General features: G+C 44.8%; 1 protein-coding gene across 1 annotated transcript in view; it reads right to left on the bottom strand.

Annotated features, from left to right (window-relative positions):
* Positions 1–1,461: 1,461 nt before the first annotated feature.
* Positions 1,462–25,571, bottom strand: part of UBA6 (ubiquitin like modifier activating enzyme 6) — an 89,446-nt gene continuing 65,336 nt past the window's right edge. Inside the window, exons 26-33 of the mRNA XM_040418051.1 lie at positions 25,302–25,371; positions 23,701–23,772; positions 18,379–18,496; positions 18,068–18,261; positions 11,189–11,316; positions 7,531–7,618; positions 5,377–5,471; positions 1,462–1,847 (exon numbers count right to left, since the gene is read on the bottom strand). Of these exons, the coding sequence (XP_040273985.1) occupies positions 1,712–1,847; positions 5,377–5,471; positions 7,531–7,618; positions 11,189–11,316; positions 18,068–18,261; positions 18,379–18,496; positions 23,701–23,772; positions 25,302–25,371 (901 nt within the window). The 3' untranslated portion in view covers positions 1,462–1,711. The remainder of the gene's footprint in view (positions 1,848–5,376; positions 5,472–7,530; positions 7,619–11,188; positions 11,317–18,067; positions 18,262–18,378; positions 18,497–23,700; positions 23,773–25,301; positions 25,372–25,571) is intronic.

Raw genomic sequence — 25,571 nt, forward strand, 5'->3', positions numbered from 1 at the left:
GGAGTTATCATAAAAGAAAGTTATGATAAAAGTGGGACAACCCTATTAAGAAATTTATTAGAAATTTCTGAATTTTTTGTTGGGAAACAAATTGAAATGTGAACATAAAAGTAAAAGGACCTTTCAAAGCAGTTTACTCTTACTTACCATGCCCTATTTTAGCCGCTGAAATGTATAGTTGGACACCTGCTAAGGTGAACTGGTTGATCTTCTACTGTAAGAATGTGAATGTGATCTACGTGCATAGAATTCATACAGAACACACATAAGCATTTACCAAGACATGAATAAAACAAGATTAAATGGTTCGTGTTTATGCATGAACATCACCGCCAAACTCACGTTACACCACTCCATCATATCTTAAAATACTAAGGCATTTGAAGGGTCAAGGACATAAAATACCCTTATGATGTACAGCCGAGGTTACGTTATCCTGTGTAAGTATATGCTGTGATCTTGCTCAATGAAACCAGTATAAAAAAGAGGGAATAGAAGAGGGAACATTTGGAGAGCCTCCGAGTCACAGTACAAGTTACACAGAGTAACGTTACTTTTGAAGACAACCTGTCACCATGAAATGCAGTGCAATCTGCAGGCAGCATATTATAGAGCAGGAGGAGCTGAGCAGATCGATATATAGTTTTAGAGGAAAAGATTCTGCTAAACTTTTACTCTATTCATTTAAATCTCTGCCATTTCTGAGCTCGGCAGCCAAGTGGGAGGTCTTATCAGTCTTCCCTGTATCAGTGTGTATACACAGACAGCTGTCAGTCAGACGGACCACCCCCATGGCTACTGAGCTCTGAAAGAGCAGAAATCTGAATCTAGAAATTGTACAGTTTTAGGCCCAATTCACACAACCGTATTTTTGGTCCGCATCCGATCCACATTTTTGGAGGATTGGATGCGGACCCATTCATTTCAATGCGTCCGCAAAAAACTGTAAAGCACATCGTATGCTGTCCGTATCCGTGTGTCCTTTCTACAAAAAAGATAGAACATGTCCTATTCTTGTCTGTTTTGCAGACAAGAATAGGCATTTTTACAATGGATCACCAAAAAAAAAAAAACGGATGCAACACAGACGTCATCTGTATTTTTTTCGTGGATCCACATTTTGCGGAATGCAAAATACATACGGTCGTGTGAATGCACCCTTATGGGAAATTACTTCACAAAAGTTGTAGCACTCTGCTCAGCTCCTCCTGCTCTAGAACATGCCGCTTGCAGACTGCACTGCACTTTCATGCTGACAGGTTCCCTTTAACTTTGTATATACATGAACACATACATACAGAGCTGGACGATCTCATGTGCACATACTGACTACAAGGCACACAGACGTATTATTACTTATAGTATTCTAGCACAATCCACTTTCATCGTTTCAGGAACGAGGTACAGTACAAATCCCACAGTACAGTCCCCAGTAGTCGTAATCCTCCTTCCTGTATTTTATTTTATTTTTCTCTATTTTTTTTTTTTCTTATGACTTTTTTTTGGGTTACAGCACAGAATATTGCATCCAAACATTCTGTAATCCAGTCCAAAGAAACGCATACAACAAAGCAAGGGGAGACACTACAGGTACAGATTCCACTATGCAAATATTAGTGCAAATCACTACTTCCACCGATTCCTTGTTGTTAGGGCTTAACCCTGTTGTGACAAGTAGTACCAACACATGTGGAGGAGAACGTCAGCGCTGTTAATTGCTTTCCTTGTTAAAGTAATATCTGACAGGGGGCCCAGGTAAATCTTCATCTTCATCAGTCTCGGGCGCAAAGGACACGGTTAGGTCGACGTATTTTCTATCAGCTCCAGCCTTTACAAGCTTGTGCATTCTAAAGTAGAAAACAAAGAAAGGGCTCAATAACTTTACTGGTATAATACCGACAGCGGCGTACACAGATCTCATAGGGCCCAATAGCAAAACTAAGCATAGGGCCCCACCCAGTTATAGAGTACGTGTTCGATAATCACCAGGCAATGCAAAGTGTAATGCCTAAGATTTCTTACAAATTTAGTTTTTGGTTGTTTTTTTTTTGGTGAGAAGAAATAATAAAAAAATAATAATAATAAAAGTCACCATCCACCTCATCCGAATTCTATGTCAGAAAAAGTGGAATAGGTGCTTCATAAGTATGGCTCTGAGCACCATATTTCTCAAGGTATTTACACTGCAGCCTCCACTAGGGGGAGCTCACTGGATAGGAATTTATCATTTACTGGAATATATGCTGAAATGGTTAATTTGCATTTTGTTCCCCCAAGTGACAAATGCAGGAAAATTTTGACTTTTCTTGTTAGAAAAAGGGAGTCTAGCACCAGGACCCATAGCAGTTGCGTGGTCTGCCTCCGTGGTATGCCACTGAAAACTGGAAACACTGGACCTCAATAACGAAAGCTGCATAACAGAATAAAATGGCTAGGCGGCTCAGAAGAAGTAAAATGGAGTTCTGGTTACTTGCTATTACACAATTTTGACAAATGTGGCCAACCAATTCAGCCATCTTGACAAGAAGAGCCTGTGCCTTTCCTGAAAGCAATAGAACAATGGAGCTGTTCTACTATCTGCAATGTACTATGAGCCCTGCTGGCTAATAAAATATAGCTTACAGGGATTTTCCAGGGCTTGGATACTGATGACCTATCAGTTTAGGTCATTGATATCAGATCAGTTGGAGTCAGACTCCCAGCACCCCCACCAATCACCTGCTAGCAGAAGCCAAAGAATGGGGACTGAGTAAGTCCGACTTCGGGCATTCCCACCGATCAGCTGTTCGAAGTCCTCTTGAATGTTTCTGTGCATGCTGTCTCTCTTGTAGTGGCGGTGCAGTGTAATGACAGCCACATCTCCCGTCAAGTGAATCATGTGAATAGCCGTAATTATCCTGCACGAGGGCCACGGTCCCTTCAAACAGCTGATCAGCAGGGGTGTCAGGAGTCAGGGACGGGCATCATCATTGTCCTCTTGTCCGACCCTGTAATACAGCACATCTCCTACAATCAGAAGTACAATTCCTTCAGCTTGCCCCACTGCTGAGATGATTACTGAGCATGTGGCAAAAATGTCACCCTCTAGCCGGAAGAGGAGACAGTATGGACTCCGTCAGTGAGGCTGAGTATTTTCTCTTCTGGTTTGGGGGCAACATCATTGGCACATGCACAGTAATCATCTCAGCAGTGGGGTAAGCTGAAGGAGATGTACTGCACATGCACCGATTCTAGAAACCAGACCTTTGACCAGATAAGAATCATTTTTAATTAGCAGGATCATCGCTACCAGGCATTACGTCAGGTTTAATAGGGTCAATCCTGCTGACAGATGCAATTTGAGTGGTCGCCGTGCTTTCAACAAACTTTGCATGAATCAATAGACTTTATTCATCACATTAAAAATATCCAGACCAACATGAGAGACGCAGATATGTTTTGGAAAAATACGTGTGTACTGTCCTTAATCATTGCTTAGTCTCTCTAATCGGTGGACCTGTTCACTTCCACATGCAAATACCTTTGGTTAATATGAATCAAGATTGACTCTTAGGAAATTAAAGTGTCAATTTTTCCGATTATCCAGGTTGTGAATACCTGAACAGAAAGTGATGTTGGTTTTAAAGGGGTTGTCCAAGATATTTTTATTGATGACTCATCCTCAGGATAGGTCATCAATATCTGAGCGCCGGGGATCCGACCCCCAGCACCCAAGCTGATCAGCTGAATGATGAGAAGGCGTACGCCGTGCCAGCACGGCCATCTCTTCATTATTTACCTGCTCGCTGTCGCATCCGCAGCCGTCCCAGTCATTTCAATGGGACAGCTCGTTCCTATACACAGACCAGAGAGACTAAGATCAGATTAAGGACAATACACAATTAACTGTCTGAAATGAATAAGCATCTCTCTCTCTCTCTCTCTTTTGCTGTGATGAATAAACTTGGATGCTTTAACAAGTGCTGGAGTTTTACACCCTTGTGGAATCAGTGGATTGTACCTGTGACAGCTCAGGATCTGCCTCCCCGCACCATGATAAGACTGATGGTGAGCCAATCTCCTACTTCCCTCTTTTTGAATTCATCTGAGGCATCCCTTCAACATACACAGCAGAGTCACATTATAATGACCACCAGGCAATATCCAGGGTAACTGCCATGTGCAGCATGGACAGCAACTGGATGGGCTTGAAGTGACTCAATAAGGTCCTGGTAGGAAGTCCCGGGTATCAGGAGCCATGCTGACTGCAGTGCGTCCTACAGCTGCTGGAGGGTGTGTAGGAGAGGATCCACAGAGTGAACATGGTGATCGGGGTGACAGATGCTCAACTGGGTTTAAGTCTAGGGAATTAATGAGCCAGGGTGGCATTTGGAAGTACTGGTCATACTCTCAATGTCAGACATTTCTATCCATATGACATGTTGCATTGTCTTGCTGGATAATCTCATCCTCTCCAGGAAAGACAATCAGCTTGTATGGGTGTATCTCCCAGATGGATGAGTGGGCATAGACCATAATACTGCTCTTCCAGCAATGGTTGTAGGGTGTCTGTTCTCCAATGTTTACAGCCTCACACGCCAACATTAATCCGTTTGATAAAGGAGAAAACGTGACTCATCGGAGACAGCAACCTTTTGCCAATCAGCAGAGATACCATGCTGATACTGTTGAAAAAATGTAAGCCTTTTCTGCCGATGCAACGTCGTTAGCCAACCTTCTGCTTCGGAGCCACATATGTGGTAGAGTTTGCTGATCCGATGTTTTAGACAAATGTCTGGTAGCCCCCTGGTTTATTCTGGCAATGAGCTGCACACTGTAGTGTGCCAGTCTGCCCTCACGCAACTTCATAGCCAACATTCACCTGCACAGTTTCAGAAATACGGCCAACAGGTTGCTGATCCCTGGCCTATCGTAGACCTGAGATACCCACCGAGCCAGCTCATGACATGTGACTTCCTTCATGAGTTGCTTGCTGCTGACGTAGAAAGTGGTCATAATAATGCAACTCAACTGCATATGTCATGTCTACACGTTAAACATAGGCCAAAACCTAACAGCCTTAGGCCTCATGCACACAACCGTATTTTGTTTCCGTGTCCGTTACGTTTTTTTTGCGGATAGGATGGGGACCCATTCATTTCAATGGGTCCACAAAAAACGCGCACACCGTGTGCTGTCCGTTCCGTTGCTCCGCCCAAAAAATTGTGCATGTCCTATTTTTTTCTAGTTTGCGGACAAGGATAGGCATTATTACAATGGATCCGCAAAAAAAACGGATGCCATACGGAACGGCATCCGTTTTTTTTGCGGACCGCAAAACACATACGGTCGTGTGCATGTAGCCTTATGCTTATTTTTGGCCAGAGCAATACTTACGTAAGTTTCAGTCTTTTAGCATGACCAGGCATAACTGGGATGTATAACATTTTGACTCCTTGTACAACCATGGTTGGTTCTATTCCATACTGCTCCTGTGAAAAATGCACAGATATACACATTGGCATTTGCAGGGGTTTTACACAAACTAAGTCATTTCAATTGATCTCTTATAAAACATAATGATATTGCAGGTCTCATTTTTCAGAGACTAGTTGGAAAATGAAACCTGTAACCTGATTGGTTTAATGGTCAACTGCACAATTTTCCCTTTCACTAGTTTTATAAATCTCCCTCGCTGTATCTCACAAATGCACACATTTAACATTGCAATATAAACACCTCGAGAACCATTCTAGAGAACTACAGTAGGTAAAATAAAATTAAAATTGTCATTACGAAGATCACTTTTATACTATATAACCAGTCCTACATCGCAGTTGTACTGTATAACCAGAGCGCAATCAACAGAAGTGACACAGATCTACCTCAATAGGCAGTTCTATGGAGTGCAAATATGCAAGTACCTGTATATTCACAGTCCATATGATACAAATGGTACCTTGTTCATTCATGTCAATGGCGTGATCTCTATTCCTATTGTAAAAACTAATGTACATATACAAATGAAGAAGAGGTTCGGTAATAGTTAAACCCAATGCAACCAGTCGGTGTTCTGTGAATGAGTTAAAGACCTGGTCAGCTCAGTAACTGTTAAGGTCAGATGGACTTACTAGTGGCTGTGATAGTAGTTGGAACACTTATTCTACACATATAGTAAACTGTATAAGTCAATTAACATTTATGAGGTGTATTTGTGCATTGTGGGAACTTTAAAAGATAATCACTAGAGTCCTATGTAAAACCATAGACCACACCTCTTGGCACAGTGATGGGTACCTTCTTCGCCCCATGGTGTCCATATGCCCTTGTAGTAATTTCACACCACTATTAAGGTACTGTATCTAACTTGGGGAAGTGAATGAAAAGATTTACTTCTAAAAACCCATACCAACCTAACATGTTTCACAACTTAGGCTACTTTCCCACTAGCATTTTTTTGCGCATCCGTCATGGATCTGCAAAAACGCTTCCGTTACAATAATACAACCGCATGCATCCGTCATGAACGGATCCGGTTGTATTATGTCTTCTATAGCCATGACGGATCTGTCTTGAACACCATTGAAAGTCAAAGGTGGACAAATCCATTTTCTATTGTGCCAGAGAACGGTGCTTCGTCAGGCGGACACCAAAACGCTGCAGGCAGCGTTTTGGTGTCCGCCTCCAGAGCGGAATGGAGACTGAACGGAGGCAAACTGATGCATTCTAAGAGGATCTTTTCCATTCAGAATGCATTAGAATGCAAACTGATCCGTTTTGGACCGCTTTTGAGAGCTCTGAACTGATCTCACAAACGGAAAGCGAAAACGCCAGTGTGAAAGTAGCCTAAGACTCTGAAGCAAAGTACCAGTCTAGACCAGGGCCATCAGTTGTTGGGGAGGCACAGCTGGGCAGAAGTGATCACTTTCTGTACAGGACTGTTTTTAGTGGTGCCAATCTCTGGTTTATCAACCTGATTCCTTCATCTGTTTGTTTCAGTGTTCAGGAGATACATTTTATGACAGACTGAGGTCATTTAAAAAAAAATAATGCTTCCATGGTCAAACTGAGGTCCGGGCATCACTATATTCTGCCTTAGGAGGCCCCAGTAAAAGAAAAAAAAAAAGATTAATAAGTCGGCGTCTACACAATCGACAGCTACAGCACAAATCTCTCTCTCCTGGCGCATTGATTTTCTATAACAATATGTAAAGTGAGAACAGACTGTTTTGGTCACTTAGGCTAACTTCACAGATACAGTGCCTACAGATCCCTACCATGCGGTTTAAAATTTTATTTCTCATGCCATGCTAGCCATTGGAAAAGTGGCTGGTTTACTGTGATGGGGGCTTGGCCTACAACTTTTAGACAAAATTATTAATACTTAAGTCAGAAAATGTTGGCGATTTTGTCTACAGGAGGCGTACATTTCATTTTCTGACTTTAGCCCAGTTCTCACAGGCGTAATAAATTTGACCCAAATGACTCCAATGTTTGTTTTTTTAGACTTGCATGTAAAAGCCAGTCTTGATAAACGTGGGCTTGCCTTACTTTCACAGCATTGATGAAATCCAGAAGTGTAAAGTCTGCATTGCCGTAGATAGTCCATCTGTCCCAGATAGTAAAAGAAATGTCATTTCTGCAAATCAGAAAAACAACTATGTTATTACTGGGAACCACTTAGTTACACATTCTCACTATTTCAACAACTTCTTGACATGAAAATCAGACATTTCCAACAATTTTTACTCAACGCAAAACTAAATTTGTATGAACTTGGGAGAGTATATTAAAATCTTACTTCCCAAATATTTATATTGTGTAATTTATCAATTTTCATATACATTTTGAAAAGCTTATAAATGTTAATCATAAATATATTTTATGTTCTGTCAATATAAGGCCCTTATTTATCTAGCACAGTGATGAGCAGGATGTTCTAATGGTGATAATAAGTTCTCACCTCTCCTCTGTTCTCTCCTGTCCTTATACTATAAACAGTGATAAGCAGGGTGTTCTAGTGGTGATAGATAATCAGTTCTCCCCTCTCCTGTGTTTATACTAGAAACAGTCATAAGCAGACAGTTCTAGTGGTGATAATCAGTTCTCACCTTTCCTATGTTCTCTCTTGTCCTTATATTACAAACAGTGATAAGCAGGGTGTTCTAGTGGTGACAGATAATCAGTTCTCACCTCTCCTGTGTTCTCTCCTGTCCTTATACAAGAAACAGTGATAAGCAGACAGTTCTAGTGGTGATAGATAATAAGTTCTCCCCTCTCCTGTCCTTATACTAGAAACAGTGATAAGCAGGGTGTCCTAGTGATGATAGAGAATCAGTTCTCACCTCTCCTGTCCCTTACACTAGGTATCATCATGCTGCTCCAAGGTCCTTTGTTACAATGCCTGAAACTGTGCTGCACATGCTCAGTAGTAAGTTCTTCCTCCAAAGACCAGAGGAGGAAGTTCACCACTGGGCACGCCTGCAGTAATCTCAAAACTGCTAGACAGAAACAGGAATATAGCCTTAAAGGAGTTGTCTGAGAATAAGTAACTTTTCACAGGTGCCCGCAGCCTGCCCCTGCTGTGTAAAGAATCATACTTACCTACAGCCAGTGGCGTACCTCTAATAGAGGCAGACCACACAGCTGCTATGGGGCCCGACTGTGGAGAAAATGCCACGCCCCCTTATTACCATTAGTAGTAGAGTACTTGCCAGGGCCTCTGGCTCCGCCTTCCAGCTCTCCTCACTGCTTCTCCTCAGCAGGCTGTGCTCTGGCTTCCCCCCTTCCCCCAGCAAGGCCCGGATCCTACCATGAGGCGATGCCTCTAGCAGCAGCCTGCACATATCCGTAGGGGCTGCACTGCTGAAGAGAGGTCCGTTTTGCAGAAGCTACAGCAGGATGTGCTTCTGCCATCAGAAGCCTCCCCAGTGCTTCCCTCCCTTGTCCTGGCACACTGCAGAGTCCTCCTCTGCTGTTATGTAATCCATGTGCAGCAGTCGGGACAAAAGAAGGGGGGAAGAGAGCCCGCTGCACTGCCTGCTGAGGAGAAGATGTCCTCCCATCAATCCTGACTGTTTACCCGGGAGACCTGCTCAGAAGCTAAGTGTGTGCCAGTGTAATATGTGTGTGTGTTTACATATATGTACATGTGCTTTGTAATCTACTGGATTCTGTACATATGTATGTGCTATATGTGTGAGTAAATGTATATATGTGTGTATATAAATATATATACACATACACACAGATGTAGCAGAGTTAACACACACTTGATGAGTTTTCACATTTAGTTAATGCGTTATGAGTAGTGTTGAGCGAACTTGTGTTTCAAGTTCAGCGTACAAGGTTTGGGTTTTCTAAGAATTCTGTAATGGATTTCGCTACCATGGACCATACGGAATTCTATGACAGCATCCACCACGGAAGCCTATAAGAGGCCTTCTGTATTGCATTCCGTCATAATAGAAGTCTATGCTGGCCATGCTATTCCGTCATAGAATTCCGTTATGGTCCCTGGTAGCGGAATCTATAACGGGATTCTTAGATAACCCGAACCTTCAACCTACAAGTTCACTCAATACTAGTTATGACTGTGACTGTTAAAGGGGTTGTCATATCCCCTTTTTCCCCCCACTCAGCCCCTCTGACATTACACCCTTTGTGTACATGCTGTTTTGTAAGCACTCCCAGGTTATCAAAAACAGTAGTAATGTGTAATGTAGCACCAATGTACCTACATAAGGCACTGTAGGGGAGGGGCTGGGGTAGAAGGTGGGAGGGACCAGAGATGGGTAGTCAGCGGGGCTTGGTAAGGACCATGGGGGCCCAATTCAGATTCTTGCTATGGGGCCCAATGAATTCTATGTACACCCCTGCCTATAGCCCGCTCTAATTCTGTGTGTCCATCATCCGGTCCGTCGCTAGGATATGCCCCCATTGTCTCACCGCTGGGACCCGCACCTATATCGAGAACAGGGCCCTGCAAGGTGTTGGCTGGAGGACCACTAGGCCGGCTCCCCTCAGAAGTGAATGGGAGCGTACCGCACATCTGCGGCCCCTGCTCCCATTCATTTCTATGGGGCTGACTGAAATAGCAGAGCCAGCGCTCGGCTATTTTCACCAGCCCCATAGAAAACGAATGGAGGGCGGCTGCGCATGCGCCATCCTTCACTTGCGGGGCTCCGTTCTCGATATAGGTGCGGGTCGCAGCGGTGGGACCCGCACCTATAAGACAATGGGGGAATATCCTAGCGATATGCCCCCATTGTCCATGATGAGACAACCCCTTTAAGTGGTGATGTGTCTCTTGCCACAGAAAATTTAAATAAGCCTCGGACCAGAAAATAGACATACGGGAGACAGCACACATGACCAGAGGTATGGATAGCAGGTAAGTATGAATATTTCCATAGCAGAGGAAGACTCAGACACTTGTGAAAAGTTATTTATTCCCAACAGCCTTCCTATGGTAGTATTAAACATAGCAGCTCCGCTTTTTAAGATTTTATTTTGTTTTTATTCCCTTTCAGACTTGCACATGATTCTCTGCATTTCCAGGCCATACATACAGTATATAGCTGTTCATAGATTTCTTAAAATTTGTAAGTGTATGACAGAGTTTTACATTCAGGCACCGATTTTGTGCATTTTTGGCCAAATAAAACCAGTCCGTAAAATGACAATTTTCTAAATGTGCCATACTGCTAAATGCATTTTAAGGGGTTAGTCACTATCTATTATTAATTGCAAATGTGTTGGGAACAGCACATGCAACCTAGTAATAGACATTAATAAACCACCAGTGCCGATGTCCGATGCCTAATTCATGTTTACTTTCAGGTCCACTTTCCAGCGCTGCGCTCCCAAAACGGCTGTTCATCAGCGGCCTCTATTCCCTTACACTAGGGACAGATCGCATATGCACTAGTTCCCATCTGTCCTTAGTGTAAGTGAATGGAGGCCACAGTGGACCTGCAAGTAAACATAAATTGGGTATATTAAATCATCTGACATTGGCGCTCATGGTTTAATAATGCCTATTAGTAGCTGCATATTTGTGCTTCGAGTCAACCTCTTTAAACCAAGCTGTAACATTTCAACCAGTGCTGGTTTAGGATTTGCTCTAAAGCATAAATGCAAACATCAATATATGAAGGTAAATCCTTACAAATGAATGAGCAAATGGAGACCAGATCTAGACACATACCTGATCTGGGTACTTTTTACTTCAGCAGTCTCGGTGAATACCATGATTGGAATTGCTAGATTGAAGAAACAGTTCTTGTAAGCTTCAAATGGATGTCCTCCTACAACTTTAATCAACTCCAGTGCAACCTAAAAAAGTAATGTGAAACATAAAGTTGAACAGCATCTCAGAGCCCGCAAGAAAAGGGGTCAAGGTATTTCTTATAGGAGTTGTCCAGAACAGAAAAAAAAAAAAGACTGTGGCCGACATAGCGTTTTGCTCAGTCTGCAACATTAGACCTAGCATTTTGGTGTGTGCCAAAATACATGCTTTGCTCCATTTTATGCACCCACAGCAAAAAGTATGTTTTTTGTAATTACTGTAAAATATTTTTCTTTTCCATTTATTGGGAGACGCAGGAAAACGAGATTTTGTGAAACTCACCTGTAAAATCTGTTTCTCGCTTGATTCATTGGGGGACACAGACCATGGGTATAGCTCCTCCCCCGCCAGCTATACCCCCTCCGGCCAGGAGAGAGCCTTCAGTTTGTGCAAAAGCAGTAGGAGAAGCAGAAGGATATAACCACATCAACTAACTCCACGGTCAACGGACCCAAACGGGGGTGGGTGCTGTGTCCCCCAATGAATCAAGCGAGAAACAGATTTTACAGGTGAGTTTCACAAAATCTTGTTTTCTCGCTTATATCATTGGGGGACACAGACCATGGGACGTCCTAAAGCAGTCCTTGGGGAGGGAACACAAAACAGAGTGAAGAAGGTAGAGACCCTCATGACAGTCATCACACCGCGGCCTGCAAAACCAGGCGGCCCGGAGCGGCGTCCGCAGAAGCGAGAGTGTGAACCCTGTAAAACTTTGTAAAAGTGTGGAGGGAAGACCAGGTCGCGGCTTTACACAACTGAGCCGTCGACGCCCGGTGGAAGTGAGCCCAGGAGGACCCAAGAGCCCTGGTAGAATGGGCCGTGATGCCCGGAGGGGGCGTCCTGTCCCGAACGCGGTAACATTCCAAAATAGTGGAGCGAATCCACCGGGAGATCGTCACCTTGGAAGCTGCCAACCCCTTCCTAGAACCCTCCGGAAGGACGAACAAGGCGTCCGTGCGCCGAAAGGGGGCCACGGCCGAAAGGTAAATCCGCAGAGCCCGCACCACATCCAAGCGGTGCAACAACACCTCCCGCGGATGGGAGGGCCTAGGTCAAAGGAAGGTCAATGTCCTCATTGAGGTGAAAACCCGACACTACCTTAGGCAAAAAGGAAGTTACAGGACGGAGGACCACCTTGTCCTGATGAAAGATCAGGAATGGTTCACGGCAGGACAGAGCTGCCAATTCTGAAATCCTCCGAATGGATGTGATGGCCACCAGGAAGGCCACTTTCCAGGACAGCAGGCGGAGGGAAGCCTCCCGCAAGGGTTTGAAAGAGGAAGCCTGCAGAACTCCCAATACCAAGTTGAGATCCCACGGATGAAGCGGAGGACAGTACGGCGGAACGGAGTGCGCAACGACCTGAAGGAAGGTCCTAACAGGACCCAGTCGCGCCAAGGATCGCTGAAAGAAAATGGAAAGGGCCAACACCTGGCCCTTCAAGGAGCTTAGCGCCATGCCCAATTCCAGTCCGGACTGAAGGAAGGCCAAAACGACCGGCAGGGAGAAGGATCTGGGAGATAGGTCCCGCTCCTCACAGAAACGAAGGAAGGACTTCCAGGTCCTATAATATATCCTGGAAGAAGTAGGTTTCCTGGCCCGAATGAGCGTCCGAACCACTGCATCAGAAAAACCCAGCTGTTTCAAAAGGAAGGTTTCAAGAGCCACGCCATCAAACGAAGAGTATCTAAACTCGGGTGGAAGACGGGCCCTTGCAACAGAAGATCGGGTCTGAGAGGGAGCGGGTACAGAATGTCCCCTAACAGGAGGACAAGGTCCGAGTACCATGCCCTGCGCGGCCAGTCCAGAGCGATCAGCAGGGTCTGAACGCCCTTATAGGAGTTGTCCACAACAGAAAAAAAAAAAGACTGTGGCCGACATAGCGTTTTGCTCAGTCTGCAACATTAGACCTAGCATTTTGGTGTGTGCCAAAATACATGCTTTGCTCCATTTTATGAACCCACAGCAAAAAGTATGTTTTTTGTAATTACTGTAAAATATTTTTCTTTTCCATTTATCCTGCGGAGAATCCAAGGCAGGAGGGACAGCGGCGGAAAGACATAGAGGAACGTGAACCCGTCTCACGGCGCCACGAGTGCGTCCACTCCGCAAGCTGCGGGATCCTTTGCGCGGGCGAAGTAGCAAGGAAGCTTGTGATTGAGGCCGGAGGCCATCAGATCCACTTCCGGCCGCCCCCAGCGATGACAGAGAGCGTTGAACACTTCCGGATGGAGAGACCATTCCCCGGGGTCTATCGTCGTCCGGCTCAGGAAATCTGCCGTCCAATTGACAACGCCGGGGATGTGGACCGCCGACAGGGCCAGAACATGGGCCTCCGCCCACCTGAGAATCCTCACCGCCTCCGACATGACGGTCGAACTGCGAGTCCCCCCCCTGATGGTTGACATACGCCACCGCTGTGGCATTGTCCGACTGGACTCTGACATGAAGGCCCCGCAGGAGCTCCAAGACATTGATGGACAGTCTGGACTCCGACGGAGACCATACGCCCTGGGCAGTCCGAGTGCTGAAGACTCCTCCCCAACCCTGAAGACTGGCATCGGTCGCAACGACCGTCCATCTGATCGGAAGGAAAGACTTCCCCGTCTCCAGGTGAGTTGGGGAGAGCCACCAATGGAGGTCCGACCAAACCTGTTGAGGAAGGGAAAACCGACGATCCAAGGATTCCTGGGACTTGTCCCAGGTCGAGAGGATCGCCCGTTGAAGGGACTGGGTGTGAAATTGAGCGAATGGTACCGCCTCGAACGAGGCCACCATAAGGCCCAACACCCGCATACAAGTCCGGATGGAGACTGTGCACTGCCGAAGCAAACGGAGCACCGCGCTGCGAAGGTGCACCCGAGCTGTCCCGGAGTCCAGTAGCATACCGAGGAACCGAATCCGAGTGGACGGGACCAGGGAGGATTTTCGAAAGGTTCACTAGCCATCCAAAGCGGGCGAGGGTGTCCAAGATGATCTGCAGACTCTCCTGCCAGAACAACGACGCTTTGATGAGAATGTCGTCCAGGTGCGGAATCAAGGTGATGCCCCTGGAGCGAAGAAGGCCCATAAGCGGAGCGAGCACCTTGGTGAACACCATCGGCGCAGTCGCCAGACCGAACGGCAGGGCGACGAACTGGTAGTGGTCCGAGTGGGCGATCGCGATGGGGACGTGCAGGTAAGCATCCTGGATATCCATGGAAGTTAACCATTCCCCTTGCGCCAAGGAAGCTATCACGGAGTGAAGAGACTCCATGCGAAAACGGCGCACTCGAAGGTAACGGTTTAACCTCTTGAGGTCCAACACCGGGCGGACCGCTCCCTCCTTCTTGGGCATCATGAAGAGGTTGGAGTAAAAAACGGAAAACAGCTCCTTCGCCGGAATGGGGGAGATCACTCCCCTGACCAGCAGATCTTGAACCGCTTGAAAGAAGGCCCCCGCACGAGACAGTTCCCTGGGGGTCCGGGACAGAAAAAAACAGTTTGGAGGCATGGATTTGAGCTCGAACTTGTAGCCCGAAGTGACCACCTCGAGCGCCCAGGCGTCTGAGATGTGGGCCTGCCAAACCTCTTGAAAATGAAGGAGCCGACCCCAAACCCAGGAAGGTGGGGGCGCACCTTCATGCAGGGGATTGCTTGTCAGAGGAAGAGCGCTGAGGCTGCGCTCGGGAACGCCAGGCGGGCTGGGGCTTGAACGAAGGCTTCCGCCGTTGCTCCTGGGAGGGCTGCCTCGCGGTCGAGGGAGCCGCCGGGCGGGTGCCCGTGAAGCGTCTAAAGGGCGGGTGCCCACGAAGCGGCGAAAGGGCGGGTGCCCGCGAAGCGGCGAAAGGGCGGGTGCCCGTGAAGCGGCGAAAGGACTGGTGAGGTGCGGAAGGACATGGTCGGAAAGAACGCTTGGGTTTGGGCTGCGGAAGATGGGTACTTTTGCCAGCCGTGGCCTCAGAAATGATCTAGTCAAGTTTGGGCCCAAAAAGACGAGACCCAGCGAAAGGAAGGGAGAGAAGGGAATGCTTAGAGGAAGAATCGGCCTGCCAGGCCTTCAACCAGAGTTCCCTCTGAATGGAGACTGCAAAAGCGGAGGACCGCGCGACCATGGAGCCCGCGTCCAGAGCCGCCTCGCAAAGGTACTTCCCCGCCTGGGATATCTGGGCCGCCAGAGCCTGGAGTTCTGTGCGGGAAAGGTCAGAGTCTAAATCCTGAGGCAAGCGCAGGGCCCATTCAGAAACCGACTTAGCCACCCACGCGGAAAATGGGACGGAGTGCCGAACCGGTGGCAGAAAAAAACGACTTCGCCAGTGATTCGACCCGACGGTCCACCGGGTCCTGCAGAGAGGAGCCGTCCGCGACCGGAATAGCGGTATTTTTAGCCAGGCAATCCACCGGCGGGTCCACCTTTGCTAAAAACTGAAGGCTCTCTCCTGGCCGGAGGGGGTATAGCTGGCGGGGGAGGAGCTAACAGTTTTTAGCCTAGTGTCGCCTCCTAGTGGCAGCAAGCAGCTATACCCATGGTCTGTGTCCCCCAATGATATAAGCGAGAAAGACCATGCGCTATAGCTGCTGCCTCTAGGAGGCAGACACTAGGCAAAAAAGGACTGGAAATTGACTCCTTCCGTCAGCTATACCCTTCATAGGTAAGGTAGCATGTTTGGCTCAGCAGGACACTGGCGGGTCCACAATATGGCAAGAGGACCATTGACATGCTAAAGTTGCTGAGGGGTTGCTCAGGGGCGGAAGATGACGTTCTCCCTTCAGAAGAGTCTGGAGCGAGTGCTGAACAGCGTTAAACAGAGCACCCGCCTAGGACCCATGCTGCCCTGCCGCCTGGAAGAAGCCGAGGGCCTAAAGTGATGCAGAAACAATTGGGCTTGTGAGCAATGGAGCAGGAGCAAGATGTAAAGGAAAAGAGCTGCTTCCCCAAAACAGACCACCGGCGAGCAGAGAAGTCCGTAAAGAGTCCTCACAGGAGAAGGGAGAGGGGCTCATGTGCGGCAGCCTGGCTGGAACCAGGACCAAATAGTAAGCCAGTTTGGTGCAGGGACACAAGGGAAAGAGGGGAACCCTGGTGGGAGACAGTTCACCAGAGCCACTGAGGGTTGGGTGTAGCCCAAGAAAAAAAACTGAAACAAAAAAAAACACAAAACATTATTATGCCTACAGAAACATAACTAACTCTATCTTAACTTAGTCCCTGTAGGAAGGGTATAGCTGAGGGGAGGTGTCCATTTTTTTGGCTTAGTGTCCGCCTCATAGTGTAGCAACTCTGCACATGCCTGTATCCCACAATGACACGGATGAGAAAATAGAAAAATGGGTACAATAAGGCATAGAAATTACACATAAATAAATCCATGAGTCCATGTGTAAAAGAAGCACAATTTATAGATAGGTCATAGTTGTCTTAAAATTAACACTGAGCACATGCATTTATGTGACAAGCATGATTTTAAGATTTTACAATGTCAAATTGTGCAACATTTTTCTTAATAAAACAGTGGGGGACATTTAATAAGAATTTGCACCAGAATTGTGGTGTAAAATGCGCCCAAAAGAATGGCCTTTTGATTTGTGCCAAATATATCAACTGTTTTTTCCAGAATTTTCACCATAAATAATGCTTCGCGCCAGAAATGAGTCATAAATGTCAAAGTGGGCGAAACATCCCGAGTCTGAGACAAAACTCGCGATTTACCACTGGAAATCTCACAAATATGCTTCAAAAGTCGCAAATATGTTTCAAAAGTGCAAGTGTGGTCTGGCATGGTTGGCTGAAATGGCGCATTTCAGTTTAAAAAAAAGTCACATTTTCGTGCTATTGGTGTTAAAATGTTGCAAATCGAGAGAAATAGGTGAATAATCATGTTTATATTTAAAAAAGTCACATTTTACAAACAGCAGGCGCCTTTTGATATACGAGGTGAAACAAATCACCACTTTTGATTTGTAATGTTAGTATTTCTTTTGTCGCAAATTACGCCATTATTGATAAATGTCTTCTTGTCCATGGGCTATGCCCTGTACTGCAGCTCATATAGGACTTAACAGCAGTACCAGGGAAAGACACTCATTTAGACAAGCCAATGTACGTCTGTAAACAAAGAGAGGGATGAGGCAAATCTCCTTGAGTCCTAAAGGTCATACACTCACTAAGGTTAGGACGTCACAAAAAACACCTCTAAGAAACACAGAAATGTATTTTTTCCATACAGATTTGGGGCTTGCTGTAAAGCCTAAAGAGCTAAAAGCCGTACGGACTAAGGGAGTCATTTAATAAGACCGACGTTTTAGATGCCGGTCTTAATAACCCTTGTATCTGGCGGTGCATCCGCCGCAGTTATGTAGACACACCGGCCTCTACATAACTTCGGCGCATCCAGCGCCAGTTCTAAATATAATACCGCTTCCTTGCTGGCTTACATTTTGCCTAAAACAGGCGAAGAAAATGATGAATGAGACGGGCCTACCGGCGCGTCCCCTTCCACCGCCTCTTTTTTAGACCTGGTGTGAGCGGGGAAAAGTCACAGATTGCGTTGCAACACACCGTTACACCGCAATCTGCGCCAGAAATACACCTAATATAGGGGTATTTCTGGATAATAAATGACCCCCTAAATATCTAATGAATTATAGAAGAGACACAATAGGAGATGAAATTACATATACTGTGTGAATAGGTACACTTTAAAGGCAGACACTATTAAAACACAGATCTGAGTTGCAGAAAAACGGATTCTCACTAACCAGGCCAGACACCGCTGCCGTAGCTGTAGCTATAGCTGGAATAATCTTCCCCGCAATGCGCTTGGTCTTCAGTCTGTCAGCTGGTTCAATGCTATACATGTTTGCTCTCAAGTTGGACACCGCTGTGATAAAGTTGATATGTTCATTGCGGTCATCATCCTTTTCAAACGATAGCATCTTCATTTGAAGGTCCTCTACCGGGGTAAAGAAATTGTCCGTATACATAAATCATCACTCTACTGAATAATGAACATCCAGGGACTCCCAACAAGCTGCCCCTAGAGGGGTTCTGGAGTAATCACAAAACTGACCTTGTGAGGTTTGGCCCTCTTCAATGACTCTTTCTAACTGCATGACAGCCAGCCTCTCATCTTCACTGCTCACTAGGATTTGATCAGGCTTCTTTGCATTTTCATCTGTTTCTACAATCTACAAGAATTGACAAAAAATAGTTTTTGGGTATTAAAAAGAACATAATGATAAAGAGTTTATTGGAATATAGCAGAAGCAGAAAGAACGGTCACTTCTATAGCAGGAATAACAAACTGTTTGCAATCTACACAGAACTTGAATTATGGATTGCCCAAGATGGGGAAAAAAACAAACTTAAAGAAATTATTGTGACTTGCACTTTAAGGCTACATTCACACGGCCGTGACATGATTAGCTGTCCGCAAATTGCGGATCCGCAAAACACGAATGCCGCCCCTGTGCCTTCCGCAATTTGCAAAACGGAACAGGCGGCCCATTATAGAAATGCCTATTCTTGTCCGCAAAACAGACAAGAATAGGACATATTCTATTTTTTTTATGGTGCTGTTCACATCTTTTGCGATTCCATTGAAGTGAATAGGTCCGCACCCGAGCAGCAAAAAATGCGGCTCGGATGTGAACTAAAACAACGGCTGTGTGAATGTAGCCTAATAGTCAATGGTAAAGATTTATCAAACTGGTGTAAAGTAGAACTGGCTTAGTTGCCCATAGCAACCAATCATATTCCACCTTTCATTTTTCACAGCTCGTTTGGAAAATAAAAGGTGGAATCTGATTAGTTGCTATGGGCAACTAAGCCAGTTCTGCTTTACACCAGTTTGATAAATCTCACCCAATATTCTTAACCACTTCCACACCGGGCCATTTACCCCCTTCCTGACCAAGCCTAATTTTGCAAATCTGACATGTATTACTTTATGTGGTAATAACTTTGGAATATTTCAATAAATTTTTTCCTGTAACACAGCAAGGGTTAACAGCAAAACAAATCTCAATATTTATTACTGTGATTCGGCAGCACAAACCGCTGTATGAGCACACCGCAGGGCTCGGAAGGGAAGGAGCGCCATATGGTTTTGGAGGGCAGATACTGCTAGAATGGTTTTCGGGTGCTATGTTGCATTTGAAGAGACCCTGAGGTACACCTACAGTGAAACCCCCCAAAAGAAACCCCATATAGGAAACTACAACTCTCAAAGAATTTATTGCGGGCTATAGTAAGTGTTTTGAACCCACAGGGGTTTGATAGAATGAATAAGTACTTGGCTGTGAAAATGAAAAATAATTTTTTTTACAATAAAAGCACCAGATTATTCATTTTCACAAGAGGTAACAGGAAAAAATGCACTTGATAATTTGTCACACATATTGTCCTGAATATGGCAACACCCCATATGTGCTTGTAAACTTCTGTTTGGGAACACAGTAATTCTCAGAATGGAGGAGTGGTATCTGAATTTTCTAACATGGAATTTGCCATAGTTTTTATTGGCACTCTTTTGGGGTACATTTGGCTTTTTGATTGCTTTCTACCTCAGTTTGTTGGAGGTCAGTGTTGATATGTTAACTTGATTCTGCGTGTTAATACAATTATAGTGATACCAGATTTATATAGTTTTTTTTTCCATCTTTTACTACTTTTGCATCATAAAATGTCTTTTTATTAAAATCATATATTAACATCCATACCATTTTTATTTTTCTGCAAACATAGGTGCAAACATAGGTGTCTGAGGTGTCCGAGGGCTTGCCTTTTGTAGGACAGACAGTGGTTTTTATTGGTACCATTTTGGGCTACATATGACTTTTTGATCACTTGGTTTTTGGGAGGCAATGTGACCAAAAAATAGCTGTTTATTTTTTTTACTTTGACCACCTGACGAGATGGATCATGTGATATTTTTATAGAGCTGGTCATTATGGACGTGGCAACAACAAATATGTCTATCTTTATATTTTTTCAGTTTTATACAATAAAAACATTTTTGAAAATAAAAATCATGTTTTTGCATCACCATTTTCTCACTTTTTGATCATTACTCTTTTTTTGACCAAAAATTGCTGTTTTGGCACAGTTTTTATTTATTTATTTTTGATGGTGTTCACCTGATGAGGTAGATCATGTGATATTTTTATACAGCAGGTAGTTACAGATGCACTGATACCCAATATGTCTAATTAATATTTTTTTATTCTATTTTTTTATTATAATAAATGGCTTGCTAAGGAGAAAAGGGCTTTTTAAACTATATTTTTACAAAATCTTTTTACTTTTTATTTTATGTTTACTACATTTTACTTTTATTTTTTTTCACAGTTTGTGCCCCCAATAAGGTCATACAAGACCTATGGGGGACATTTAACTTTTCTTTTTTTAAAGGGTTTCTACCACTAGAAATACTGTTATGTAGCTGACTGATATAGCGATGCGCTAATGTCAGCACTACATAACAGTATGTTTCTAACATTAGTCCCTGCAGCCGTTTTTGTAAAAAAAAGCACTATTATATGCTAATGAGCCTCTAGGTGCTATGTGGGCATAAAATCAGCACCTAGAGGCTCCGTCGACTCACGCTTTATCCCGCCCAGGTCCCCTGTTCTGCCCGCCCAGCTCCTCTTGATTGATGCCATGGTCCACCGCATCATTGACGAAATCCCGCACCTGCGCCGTTCACTTCTGTCTTCGGCGCAGTGAGTGCCGGCCGCTCTCCTGATGCCGGCTTCCTCACTGTGACGTAGTCGGCGCAGGCGCAGTGAAGAATCCGGCGCCAGGATCGCATCATTCACTCACTGTGCCTGCACAGAAGACAGAAGTGAACGGCGCAGGCGCGGGATTTCGTCAACGATGCGGTGGACCGTGGCATCAATCAAGAGGAGCTGGGCGGGCAGAACAGGGGACCTGGGCGGGATAAAGCGTGAGTAGACGGAGCCTCTAGGTGCTGATTTTACGCCCACATAGCACCTAGAGGCTCATTAGCATATAATAAAAGTGCTTTTTTTTACAAAAACGGCTGCAGGGACTAATGTTAGAAACATACTGTTATGTAGTGCTGACATTAGCGCATCGCTAATGTCAGTCAGCTACATAACAGTATTTCTGGTGGTAGAAACCCTTTAAATACTGCCGATTTCTCCTGTAACTTGGGCTGACATAGTAGAAGCAGTTACAGGGGAAATACAGCCCCCACAGGGGTTGTACAGCACTATACAGCCTCACTGCAGAGCTTATGTAGGTCTGGTAAAACCTAGCAGCTCCTATAGTCTCCCAGCCTCAGCGGTCACTGGGGCCAGAACAGAAAGCGGCATAATGCTTCCTGATCTTTATTTGTTCAGTGCTGTATATACAGCAATCAGGAAGGCAGGGACACTGGGGACACTGTCCCTGCCTTCTCTATGGACAGCCCTCACTGACAGCAGGCCCCCATGTTTAGCAGCTGTACGATTAGCATGCAGCTGCAATATCTAAAACGTCCATTCAGAGGTAAGTCCCCACTGCCCAGGATGTTTATAGTCTATGGGCGGTCGGGAACTGTATGCAGACCTTACAAGCCAACAGGGAACAAAGCAAATAGTTTTGGAATAAACATTTGCATACAAGCCAAAAAGCCCTGAGGACCTAAGTTGTGCACCTGAACATAAAACCCCCACTTAACTGTCTGCCTTCCCATCAATGCTCTGTTCCTGCCCACTTTGGGTCCATGCTGGACCAGGAAGCAGCTTGGTCCCATGACTGCTGCAATCAATCACAGGCCTCAAAGGTCACAGTGGCTTGAGCACTATATCACAGCTGCTCTGACTGCTGAGGCCTGTGACTGACCACAGGTCACAAGCTTTCTGGTCCGGTGGGGACTGGAAGTGGCCTGGAATAGAGCAGCAGCATGACCGGTGGACAGGTAAATGTTTTTTTTTTTTTTTATGTTCAGTGCATAGGTTAAGACCCCAGGTTTATCAACCCCAAGGTCGGACAGCACCTTTAAGGAAGAACTGTCAGCTCTCTTGACATATGTTTTCCTAATAAAAATAATACTGGAGCATCTTTCCAGTTATTCCTCTGAATACATTGACAACTGGGTGTTACCATTTTCCTTGTCAAAACGGTGTGTCCCCACACAGTTTGACACTGGCATAATACGTTTTTCTTGCCAGCACATGGAGAGCTGAGGACAGGCAGTGTATTATTTTTTCTATAGCTTAATAAGCCATGCCATTGGTCAGTCATGTGAATGGAACTTAGCTGCTTAAAGGGAAACTAAACCCTGAAAAACAAAAATATCACAATTGCATTCAATTCCATAGTGCATACGCAGCCATGGCTACAAGTTGCTCCCCAAACTGTTGTCATAAGCAGTTTAGGAGTGAATTTTTTTTCTCCACTCTCCTCTATTTTCAGATACAGAATGGCTAGGTGAACGTGCCTGATATCACACAAACACACTGAACAGGAAGTTCAGGAGAGGGACAGGGCTTAACCAGACACACTGAAATGTCAGCAGATCGATCTGCTTTCACTGCTATAGGTGTCCCTGCTCTTGGTCCCCACAGCTACTTTCCCTCCCACTCTCCTGAGATCTATCGTCCGCCTCCCAACCTTTTCAACTTGCTCATTCCACTCCAGCCATCTATAACAGCTCCACATGGTTGTAAACAAATCTATTTTGTGCTATTACTAACTAGGAGATTTCTTCTAATAAAATGGTGGCTGAGTAGACAATAGTTATCCAGACAAAACCCAGCCACCTCCTATACTTCCTGGCTCACGTGCACTAGCATGAGAGGGGGGAGAGGGAGGTGATATGGCTGCAGCCCGAGAGAACAAGCACTGCTTTTATATTGTATTTTTCATGGTCTGCAACTGTGATATCTAAGGCTACTTTCACACTTGCGGCAGGACGGATCCGACATGCTGTTCACCATGTCGGATCCGTCCTGCGGCTATTTCGCCGGACCGCCGCTCCTTCCCCATTGACTATAATGGGGACGGGGGCGGAGCTCCGGCGCAGCACGGCGAAAGGCCGCCGGACTAAAATTACTGCATGTCAGGCTTTTTAGTCCGGCGGCTTTCGCCGTGCACCGCTGTAGCTCCGCCCGAGCTCCGCCCCCATCCCCATTATAGTCAATGGGGACGGAGCGGCGGTCCGGCGAAATAGCCGCAGGACGGATCCGACATGGTGAACAGCATGTCGGATCCGTCCTGCCGCAAGTGTAAAAGTACCCTAACAAAACACGAGCAAATAACAAAGACACACAAGAAAATTATGTTACGTTTTGTTGGTTCTTTTTTTTCTGTTTGGACTCTGGCTTTAGTTCCTCTTTAAAATAAAAGGACATCCTCAAGTTTCGGACAGAATGAATACACATACCTTGTTTGATGGCGTAAATTCTTTGATGTTCACTCCTGCTATTGTTTTCCTTATAATGTCCAGTGACAAATCCTGGAAGCATATTAACAGTAAGGACATAATATATCATTGTGAAGCAGACTACAGCACATTACATCTAGGTTGGCTGAACTAGCTGATTTCAGGGGTCTGGCGAATGATCTAATGTATATAAAATGCCCAGTCAAATTCATTAAGCTCATGTCAAGGGTAGAAGAACCAGTAATGATGCTCTCTGTGCTACAACCATGTACGATTGGGTAAATCCGAGTAGAAAAATGCAGTTTTGAGGAATTCATATAGGATTTCATCTGTGAAAGTTTGTCATAAAGACAAGAAAAACAAGTTTGCCTGCACGGACGTGCCATTTATCCACATTTCAGTCACGCAGTAAAGTAAAAAAAAAAAACACATATGTCTATCAAGTTAAACTGGGGATTTAATTTTGGGTTAGTTAAGGGGAAAAAAAGCACATATAGTGTAGTAAAAATACATAAATAATGAGTGGTGCGTAACAAGTGCAAACTTCACAGTTATAAAGATTTGCTGTTTTCACATCTGTGATATTTAATTTAAAAATTGACTCTGAATTCGACACCCGTGGGGGCAAGTTTAAGTTCTGCAATTCACTTAAATAATATTTGAAGCAATCTGAAAACCTTTTTCCAAAGGAGGAATCCACTCAAAATAATTTTTGGATATGTTATAGACATAAGTGAGGAAATCTCATTGGTGAGGTATCTGTGCTTGGATCATAACACAATTAAAAAATAGAGACTTTATGGAATATTTAAAGGGAGTGTGTCCCCAAGACAGGTCTATTTAAAGCACCTTTACACGGGCAGATTAAGGGGAACAAGTATTCATTCGTCCATGATAATCTGCCGGACAATTGGGCAGTGTGAAGCCACCTTAATGTTGGATTTACACGCTCATTCCCAATAATGCCAGTGTAAAGTTGCCGTCGATCACACGATGATCAAGCAAAATGCTTTTTTATTGGGTGAAACAATTGTTCACGTGGACACCTAAATCATAGTTTCTGGGCAGCAGATCATGTGATATAAACCATACCCTACTGCCGATAAACAATGGAGCTGTACGAGGATGAGTGATGGAAGTAGCCATTGCTCATCCCCATACCGTGGAGGTGATCAATGCTTCACCTCCACTGACAAGCAGCCAATTGTCGGGAAGGAACACTTCCTTCTCAATAATAATCAGTTTTTATCGAGCTGTCTAAACCGGTCTTCTAGGCTCTCTAAGAAAACCTTTAATTCTAAAATCTGTTGTGGCCTGAGATCAGTCTTCATGAATGAGATATTTTCACATTAATGCATAAATGTGATTTCAAAAAATAATTTTTCATAATTCATTTATGCTAAAATGCAGTGGAACTGGAAAGTGTTGTTATATCCATCGCTGCAAGCTGACATTCTTCCTGAAACATGGCCTCTACTAGAACTTGCTATGAAACACACAACAAAGCGAATACAGCACAAACTGGACAAATAAGAAATAAACTCATTAATGAGTATGAAAAACATAAGTTAAGAAACCCTGGTATGATTAAAGTAGTTTACCTTTTCCGTGAACTTGATGGCATAAATGTTTGCATATAGCTTGGCTGCGCTGAGTATAAAGCTGAAATGCCTATACAAAGGACAAACCGCGTGAGTACATTTTGTGAACAACATACTTACACCTCAGTTAAAGTGGTTATAAACTTAGATGCATACAGATCAGCCATAGCATTAAAACCGCCCGCCTAATATTGTATAGGTCCCCCTTGTACTGCCAAAACATGATGCATAGACTTAAGATCTCTGAAGGTGGCACCAAGATGTTGCAGC

Source organism: Bufo bufo, chromosome 2 (genome assembly GCF_905171765.1).
Source record: "Bufo bufo chromosome 2, aBufBuf1.1, whole genome shotgun sequence".
In the NCBI taxonomy this organism is placed as follows: domain Eukaryota; kingdom Metazoa; phylum Chordata; class Amphibia; order Anura; family Bufonidae; genus Bufo; species Bufo bufo.